Source organism: Gymnogyps californianus, chromosome 17, assembly GCF_018139145.2.
Source record: "Gymnogyps californianus isolate 813 chromosome 17, ASM1813914v2, whole genome shotgun sequence".
Classification (NCBI taxonomy): Eukaryota; Metazoa; Chordata; class Aves; order Accipitriformes; family Cathartidae; genus Gymnogyps; species Gymnogyps californianus.
In genome coordinates, this window is record NC_059487.1 from 16,350,337 (window position 1) to 16,359,882 (window position 9,546).

General features: G+C 66.1%; 1 protein-coding gene across 1 annotated transcript; it reads left to right on the top strand.

Moving 5' to 3' along the window:
* The first annotated feature begins 4,444 nt into the window (after nt 1-4,444).
* PDYN (prodynorphin) lies at nt 4,445-8,843 on the top strand. Its single transcript, XM_050907573.1, is given in 4 exon segments — nt 4,445-4,603; nt 4,606-4,856; nt 7,820-7,967; nt 8,271-8,843. Coding segments are annotated over 4 exon segments (1,131 nt in total).
* The last annotated feature ends 703 nt before the right edge of the window (nt 8,844-9,546 follow it).

A 9,546-nucleotide genomic window follows, 5' to 3' on the forward strand; every position in this document is an offset into this window, starting at 1 on the left:
GGTAGCCGTGCGGTGCAAAGGGGTCGGTGCACCGGGGCTGCACGGCTGCACCGGGAAGGGCGGGCGCGGGGTTCGGGGGCGGTTTGAGAGCCCCCGTAGCATTCAGGGACCCTTCCCGGGCACCGCACTCACCTCGCCGGGGACGGTCCGACCCCACTCCCGGGGCTTACGGGGGGGGGGTTTCCAGCTGGAAATTCCCTGGGAAAGTCGCTGAGATCCCGGGGGGCATCGCCCCGCTGCCCTGGGGACCGGGGCCGGGCGGGCGCTGGTGCAGCGGGGGCTTTTGGGACCTGGCAGGCTGGCGTGGGGTGGCCCAGCACCCACTGGGTGCCCATGGGATGGGAAATACATGGGTCACCGAAAGCAGGGCACGGTGACTGCCGTACACCGAGACCCTGAGGGGTGGCAGGGGTCGGGTGGGAGCCCCCAGGCCTGCAGTGTGTCCCCCCGGGATGGCCGTGTCCCCCTGACTTGGGTCCTGGCTCCCTGCGGGGCTGGTTTGGCCACGTTGCTCCCGTGGGCAAGCGGTGTGGGATGGCCGCGTCCCCACGCAGGGGTCCCTGTCCCACACACCGTCCCCAAATTGCTCTTCACCCCCCTGGCCGGGGACGTCACAAGCATCCGTCCACCCCGGCCGGTGCAGGGGGTCTGATCCCGACGCCGGGCTGCTGGGCCTTGTGCTGCTGGGGGCGGGCGGCCGGCAGCCCCTGGGGTTCGGGGCTTCGCACGCCGCCATGCCGCTCCCCGTGGGCTTGTGGTGGGCCGGGAAAGGCGATCAAACCCCGTAACACAGGTTTTTTTTTTCCAGCTGCATCTCCCCGCGTTTTCCTGCCCCCCGCGCCGGTGACGTTAGCAGCAGGCACTCTGCGGACGGTCAAGGAGAGCAACTGCCGAGCCAGTTTACAAAGGAGCTCTAAAATTACTGGTTTCTTGACTCACTTCTGAGGCATGTGCCGCTGCGATCACGCAGCCCGCAGCAGCTCTGGGCTGTGTCACGCTGGTTCCCCTCAGGGAGGGGCGGGGATGGAGACCCCCGGAGCCACCAGCACCCAGGGCTTGGCGTGCGGGGCAGGTGATGGCTCCCACGGCGGAGCTGACCCTCTGCGGCACGATAGCACGGCGCAGGCTGCAGCTCCTGCAAGTGGTTTGAACTCAATTTGCTTTTAAATGGAGCCACTTCACCTCCCAGGCTGGGGGCGAGGGGGCCGTGCCGCAGTCCCGTGCTCCTGAGGCCGCTCGGCAGCCTGGCGTGGTGCGTGCCGGCGGCGAGGACAATGGCAGTGGCGTGGCTCGCAGTGTTCACCTAAGCTCTGCTTTTTGTACCGGCGTCGAGTGGCTGCTTGTGCCTCCTGCCCACGCAGGGAGGTCACCGCGCGCCCGCACGTGTGCCCGCCTGGGCTGCATGGTGACCTCAAGCCACCACGGTGTGACGCGGGCAGGGGCTGAATCGGCTCCCGGTCCCACACCGATGTTCTGCCGGCTGCCGCGTCCCCCGCAGCGGTGACCTCTCCCTGCTCCGTGCCACTTGGCCAGCATCTGCCTCCGGTGCAGTCGCCGGAGGTTCGCTCCGGTGCTGTCGCGGTCGATTGCAGACTGCACGGCTTCCGTGGGCGGTTGGGAGCAGAGCCCCGGGGTTAGCTCCCCCCCGGGCAGTTATCCCCATGGAGCTTCTCATGGCTCATGAAATACGGCCGGCGCATCCCTCGCCCCGCAGCCCGGCAGCAGCTGCAGGCAGCCCTTGCTGCCCCGTGCCCACATCTGCCTGCAAAAAAGGCCACCTCCCTGCCCTGCCCGCGGCAGGCTGGCATCGCTTTAGGGCTGCGAGGGTGAGGGAGCAATGGAGCGGTTTCTGGAAAAACCCTGTCCCACTGAATAGGATAAAGCTGACAGTGCTGGAGGAACTCCAGTGGAGCGACTGCCTTCCCACGGGATGCTCCCGCCGGCAGCGCCTGGTCACGGTCCCCCTGCTCGAGGACAGCCCGGGCAGCTGGCAGAGCTCATTCCGCCCGCGGGGATGATTTACCCCATCCCAGGACGGGGAGCTGGGCACCCTCGAGGTGCCCTGTCTGGTCTGGGGGGCGAGTCCCCGGGGAGGGGCTGGGGGCGTCGGGGCAGAGCGGCAGCGCTGTGTGACGTGAGCTGCCATTAACTCCCACTCGCTTTCGCGCGAGCCTGGTACGCACGCTCGTCCCCCTCCTCGCCCAACCCGCTTTTCGCTCGTGTAGTTAAGAAAACTTAACTTTTCTATTACTGCACATTTCTCTTACCCAGGTGCTTAATTACCATTGTCCCAGGGAAATGTCAGTGTGACTCAGAGACAGTTTCCCATTAGGAAGCGACAGATGAATATTAATTAAACTTGCTGGTGGGTGGGCTCACTCCCAGCTCCTTTCCCCGGGGGGGGGGACCCTGTCACCCCCTCATGCCTGCCCGGACCGCGACCGGCCCCACAGAGGACTCTCTCACCCAGCTCAGCACATCTGCGGCACACGTAGAAAATAAGACGACTCTGCTCCTGGGACAGGATTAACTCAACCTCCCTCCCGGAGCAAAGGGAATCAGCCCTGAGGAAGGAACCTTACTACAAATGACTTTTCTCTCTGTGCCTGTGGGGTTTGCTCCGTCTCCAGAAGCGCATCTCCCTCCGGTGCAATTACCCTGCGCGGGCAGGCGGCTGCACCCCGGGCCGTTGGGCTCCGGGGGGATGCTGCGAGCAGGTCTGGTTTTGGGGTGGGGAGCTGGCGGCAGCCGTGGCCACGCTGCTCCCCTCCGCGTTCCGTGATCCTCGGGCAGGCACCGGCCTTTGGGACGATGCTGTTGCTCTCACCCGGAGATGCGGCTCCTGGATGGAGCCATTTGCCTGCATAACGGCAGGTTGAACCAGGGAGGCCGGGCTTTAGGGATGGACTTCATGGGTTTGGGAGGGCTATTTGATAGAAATAATGGTTTTGGTGTAAGAAATGCTCCTCCCCACCATGTCTGCGGTGCCTGCAGGACCTCTAGTCCTGGCAGCAAGGGTTAAACCTGCCCGGGCGATGCCCGCAGCCCCCGGCCGAGGGTGTCTGTGGTGGTTTGCAGCTGCGTTGTGTTCTTCTCGGCTTTGTTCTGTGCCTGCACAGCCCAGCACACCGCAGTGAGGGGGGGGCCGTGGCTGCCCTCTGCCCGTGCCCCCCCACGGGGCCCGAGCTCCGTCCCCCCTCACCGCAGCGCTGTCACCTCCCAGGATGGGTCCCGCAGGGGACGTCTCCTCCATCGGCCCTGGGGAGATGCAGGATGCTCTGCCCTTGGTCCCTCCGTGCTGGTACGGCCCCAGCCCGGGCGAGCTAAAATCCACCTCCAAGCAAAAGCTGTGGGGTCCCATGTGCTTTCTGGGGAGCAGAGCCTGGCACCCCAAACACGGGTGCTAGTGGAGGCAGCCACCAACCTTGGGGCTGGGGGACCACGGGCAGCTGGCGCAGGCTGCCCTGCTTGCCCGGCTGCGGCTGCCGGGTGCCCAGTGAAGTGTCCCCGGCCATGCCGATGGCCCCCGCACCCCTCGCCAGCGCCGGGAGGGCTGAGTAGGGGGCACGGGGTCTGGCAGCTGGTGTTCGAGCCGGGGAGAAAGGCAGGTTGCTGGGAAACATCCCTCTTGAGCTCCGATAAAAATAGCTCCGTCTTCAAGGCGAGAGGACGGGCTGCGCTGCCGGCGGCGCATGGGATGCGCTTGCACCCGCCGGGGCTGCAGGGGACAGGACGGGCTGGCCTGACCCCGCGGGGTCTGCGCCCCAGACCCCCCAGCCCCACACCTCTGGTGTGACAAGGTGCAGGGGGACGGTGGTGCGTGGGCTCGGGGTGGGGGGACCTGGCATTGCCCGGCACTGCCCTCCTTCACCCCCAAATTGGGCTCGGAAATGTGTGAACAGGAATCGGGGCTGAGCAGGGCACGGGGGGGCTGTCTCTGTCCCCCCACCCCGCTCCCCCTGCCCCTTTGGCTCACCTTTTTGGGTTTGTCCTCAGCAGGGAGAGGGATGGGGGGGCGGAAAGCCTGGCAGGTTGGAGCCCCGACGGTGCAGAGGTGGGGGGTTTCCATGCGAGGGCTTTGCTGCCCAACCACTGCCAGGCTGGGTGGTTTTGGGGGGGACACCAGCCTTTCCCAGGGTGTGAAGACCCTCTCGCCCTTCCCAGCGGCTTCAGACAGGCTCGCTCCTCTCCCCAGCATCGCCACGAGGACGGTGCCTGTCCCCAGCCTGGGAAGCGGGGTGGGGGGGTCAGGGCTTCACCCCCCTGCTCCTTCTTGGGCAGGATTTGAATTTGGTGCCCAGGGGGGATTCACACCCCCGGCAGCCAAACTCCTCCGGCATGCAGCTGCGGGGGGGAGACGGACCCCATCCCGGTCCCCTGCCACCTCCTGTGTTTGGGGCACGTGTTTCGGATGGAGGCTGTCCCCGACGGGGGTCCCCGAGGGATGCAGCCGGCGGCGGTGCGGCGGCGGGACGTGCACCCCGGTCCCAGGGGTGGCTGGGGGGCTGCAAGGAGGCCCCGGCACAGCGGGAGAGCCTGCTCGGGAGGTGGCGAGGATGCTGCGGGGCTGATTATTCACAGCTTCCCTCGCCCCGATTGGCTCCGCGGCGCCGAGCGCAGCCGGGCCCCGCTGCAGGAGGAGACTCCGTGGCCATAAAAGCGGGGTGGGAGCTGGAGGGCGGCGAGTCCGGCGGGCACCCTGGGCGTCGCCGCGGGGCCACCAGCTAGCGGGGCCTTGCCACCGCCACCGCCGCCGATGACCGGCTCAGCCTGACGCCCGCAGAGGGACACCCACCACCCACCACCCATCCTGACTCGGTGAAGCGGGTTCTCAGCGGGACGGGGAGCAGCGGCAGGTAGGGCTGCCGGGGTCGCCGTCCCGCTCCCATCGCGCGGGCGCAGCTGGGGTATCGCTCCTGCTCACCAAAGAGCAACTCTTTAAAAACTGCCCCCCAAGCTGCGGTGCCGAGAGTGGCTCACGGTTGGGCTTGTTGCCTTATTTTGAGGGGCTCCCACCTGGCCGCAAGTGCTCTTCTTGTCCCTCCAGCGGTTTCGTAGCCCATGAACTGCTGTCCAGAGCTTCGCTGGGGTTCGTTTTGACATGGGTGCCATGTCTGCCACCCTGGCAGCGGGGACACCCGGGGCTCGGAGGGGCAAAGGGAGCGGGGGGAGAGAATGGGGGGAGGTTTCTGTTTCCCCCGACTTGGCTCAAGCAGCAGCAGCGGCCGCAGTGCTGGGTTTTGCTGCGATTCTGTTCCAAAAGTCATTGGCTTTTTTGAGAAGCCTTGTCCTGAAGGCGTTTCCAGGTCATTTTTAAAGGTGAGGAAAGGAACTGCTGGAAGGTGATTCTTTTTCTCCACCAGAAATACCTGCAGGGTCCTAACCTGCCTGAGTTAGACCTGTGTGGGAGGAGAGATCTGCTCAGGCTGGGAGAGCTGCTCACATCCCTCACTAGAAACAATCACAGGTTAATCATGACGGGGGGGTCGGTCTCTGTGCTGCCTGGCACACACCGTCCCAACTCCCCATCCCGCCTTGGGTCACCGAGTCTGTAACTGGCCCCTGGGATGCACGGACGCAGCTTGGGGCTTTTCCACACACAAGCGAAGCTGGGGCACCGAACACTCGAGTGGAAACGGGACAGGGGAGGAGGGGACCCCGGCAGATGCCTGACACAGGTAGGACGTGCCGAGGGCGGCTGCAGCGGCCGGAACCCACCGCTGGCATTGCCAGATGCTGCCACGATCCTGTCGAGGCGTTTCTGCAGGAGGGATGGCTCCGGAGCCTCAGGGCTCCTCCAAGTCACACAGGATCGAGCTCTAACTCTGCTTTTCTTCTTCCTCCCTTTGTGTGCTTCTTCTTTTCGCTTTTGTCTAAAGCCCTTTGTTTTCCTCCCCTTTTCCTGCCCCGGTTTTGCCAGTCCCCGGCCGCAGGAGCAGGCAGAGCGCTGTGGGGGCATTCGTGGCACTGCCTGGACAAGGTATGTTTGCAGCGGGGTGTCCCGGGGTGCCTGGGTGCGGAGGGTCCTTGGCCACGCTGTGCTCCAGAGAGCAGCAGATCCCCTGAGTGCCATGAAGTCCTCCGGCTGCAGCGGGGCTGGGTGCTGGGTGACAGGGATGAGACACACCATGTCCGAAATGCCAGGGGACTGAGCTGTGCGGTGCCAGTCGCGCCTGCAGCTTGTTCCTCGGCTGCTGGACACGCGTGGGGTGAACATTGCCGGTGCGGTCCCCGCACGCTGCTCCGGCGGCACCCGTGGGGCTGCCAGCAGCAGAGGAGCACGGCAGGGGCAAGAGAGGGGAAGAGGGTGGGAAAAGAGAGGGGAAAAAGGTTCCCAGTGGAGCTGCTGGGAAGCAGCCGGTGGTGGTTCTTGGGAGCTTCGTTCCCCTCGGTGCTGCAGCTGGCACCTACCTGTGTGGCTGGTGAGTCCTCGCTCATCGGTGCTGTCTCGGTGGCGGCGAGGCAATAAGGGACCGTCACTGTGTCTCAGCGGCGAGGGCTGGCTGCGGTCCCGCTGTGCCCATGCCCGTCCTGGGCATCTGCCTGCCCTGGTGCCTGCTGCTCTGCCAGGGCGAGCTGAGGTGATGTACTTAGGGCAGCACGGAGCCGGTGCGCGGTGCAGCCGCGGAATGCAGACAGCTTGACACACGATGGTGCAGATAATTCAAATTAAATTTTAATCTAGCATGAATTAATACTGTGGCATTAACATTTCTTCATCAGTACCAATTACAGTACATTAGCAGATACTGCTGGAGAATACAATAGTCTCTAATATGCGTCATTAATGTGTAACAGATCCCTCTGGGTCATGCCTTTCCACCCCAGATAAAAGCAGCCAAGGAGGGAGGCGAATGCTTGCTGCCAGTGCACCCCTTTGGGGGTGGCTCTTGCTCCCGGAGCCATCGTGGTCACAGTGGCACCACAGTCCCATGGCACTGCAGCCGGGACTGGCACCGGCCCCTCTGGCCTCGCCCAGGGGGTTCTGGCACCGGGCGCTGCCGCCGGCACAGCCCTCTCCCAGCCATTGCATGGCATGTTCAGCCCTCCTGGCCTTGTCCACGGAGGCAAGAGGCTCTGGCACGGCTCCCGGCAGGCTGAAGGACGGCGATCACGGCTTGCAGGTAGGCTTGAACCTGAAATCTGGCTTTTTCCCCCTCCCTCCTGCTGCACCAGCCCAGCAGAAGCGGCGGGTGGGAGGGAGGGGAGCCAGGGCTGCTTCGGCATGGGGTGCAGCAGCCTGGGGTGAGTCCGTACTGGGTGATGGCATCCCCCGTCCCCTTTCTGCTGGCGGCTCCGATCGCGGTGCTTTTCTTCCCCAAGGCCAAGGGGGAGAGCCGGTGATTCATCCCCTCCGCGCCGCGCCAACGCGGCGATCGCAATATTGCAGAGAAACTCAACGCTAAGGAAAAAAAGGGGCTTTTCTTTCTAACGGTACGGAAAGGGCGATGAAGGGGATGGGATGGGATGGGATGGGATGGGATGGGATGGGAGTCCCTCGGTGGCCCTGGGGACCTGGCCGTGGCTCAGGGCTTGTGCCAAGGACCAGGCTGCAGCCGGGGTAAGGGATCGCATCCCGCGGTGTCCCCGCCGGTCGCTCCTGTCCCCTTCTCTCCCTGCCTGGGACCCAGGAGCAGCACCCGGAGGTGAGTCGGATGGGTGCAGGCATGGGCACAGGTCCCGGTGCACGTCCCCAGGAGCAGCCGCGCAGGTGGAGGCGGTAGGTGCCCCGCGCCAAGGGTGCGAACGGGGCGGCGATGGGTTCCCCGGGGCTGGTGCGGGGAGGGTGATGGGCTCTGTGCTGTCTCGCCCTCCCCAGGCAGCGGCTGCGGGGTGAGATGGCGCGGCGAGTGCTGGCACTAGTGCTCTGCCTTTCCCTGGCCGCGGCGGCATCCGCCGACTGCGTGACCCAGTGCTCCCTCTGCGAGGCCCGGACCCGCGGCACTGAGAGCAGCGTCCGGCCCCTGGTGAGTGCCGGGCCCCACGCAGCCGTTAGCCAGGGGGGGTCACAGCAGCCCAGGGCATCGCGGGTGCCAGCGCATGGTTGGCAGAGCTGGATGCTGCTGGGGTGGTGGTCGTGGGCACCCCAGGGTGCTGGGAACGTGCAAGCTTCGGCTCCTCGCTGAGCTTGGCAGCACGGTGGGCACAGACTCCCGGGCTTGGGGTGGGGGCACCCCCGGGGCAGGGCGGGAGGAAGACGGGGGGGTTACCTCGAACAGCGGGGTGATGCCGGCGGGCACCCCGGGGCCACTGTGGCTGCTGTCTTGCAGATGTGCCTGCGGGAATGCCAGGGCTCCTCACCGCCCGGCCCCGAGTGGGAGACGTGCAGGAAGGCGCTGGCACTCCTGGCCCCGCTGGTGGCCCTGGCCGAAGGGACAGACCCGTCCCCTCAGGAGGCAGAGGAGGACGAGGCAGAGCCGGAGCAGGAGCTGGGTCCCGGCGAGCTGCCGCCGGCACCGGCCAAGCGCTACGGGGGCTTCATGAAGAAGATGGCCAAAGGGAAGCTGCTCTCCCTGCTGCGCGAGAATGCCCACAGCAAGGGCGGCCTCAGCAAGAAGTTCGGGGGCTTCGGCCGCAAGCCAGGGGAGCGGGCGGCCCCCGAGGACTACCCAGGGCCGGGGCCAGCAGGCGATGGGGGCGAGGAGCCCACGGGTGCCGGGGCCGAGGGGCAGGAGCTGGCGGAGCTGCACAAGCGTTACGGTGGCTTCATGCGCCGGATCCGGCCCAAGCTCAAGTGGGACAATCAGAAGCGCTACGGGGGCTTCCTGCGGCGGCAGTTCAAGGTGACCACGCGGTCGGACGAGGACCCCAGCGCCTACTCAGCGGAGGTCTCGGACCTATAGAGCCAGGCGTGGGACTGGTGGCACCACGGTCCCCACGCTGCCGGCCCAGACTGCACGTCACCCCTGGCCCCAGCCCCTGCCCAGCCCAGCGTGGCCGGCATCATCCCTGCCTCGTCCCCCGAGGACACCATGGGTCCCCATGCCCAGTTGTCCCTCTCTGGTTCACCTGCCCATCCCTTAGGGACCCCATGCATCAAGGGGACAGTGCCACCCCTCCGGCTGCTGGCGGTGCGGCTGCGGGTCCAGCCCCAGGGCTCCTGGGGGCAAATTGAGGGGGGGGACATGTATCCTCCACCTTCCCGCGGCTGCAGAAGCGCAGCAGGGTCTGGAAACCATCACAGCTGATGTACAGGGCAATGGCCTCTGAGCACCGGGAAGGATGAGCTGGGGCAGGATCAGGCCCTCTGGGCTGAGAAATGGCTCACGCAGCCAGCACGGCCGTGGGGAGAGGCAGCTGGGCAGGGCTGGCACCACGGCACCATCACCGGGGCAGGCAGCCGGCTGAGCACGACCCCGACACCCCTCCCTGAGCCGCTCGCCGCATCCCACCCGTCCCAGCGCCCGCCTGGTGCCCCTGGGCTTCCCCCTCCGAGAACGACCCCCCGAAGGCAGGGTCCGACCCGCACCCCGGCCCCTGCTCCCCCCCGCAGCCAATAAAAGGCAGATGCTAACGAAGCCAAAGCCGAAGCCGTGCCGGGTGCTG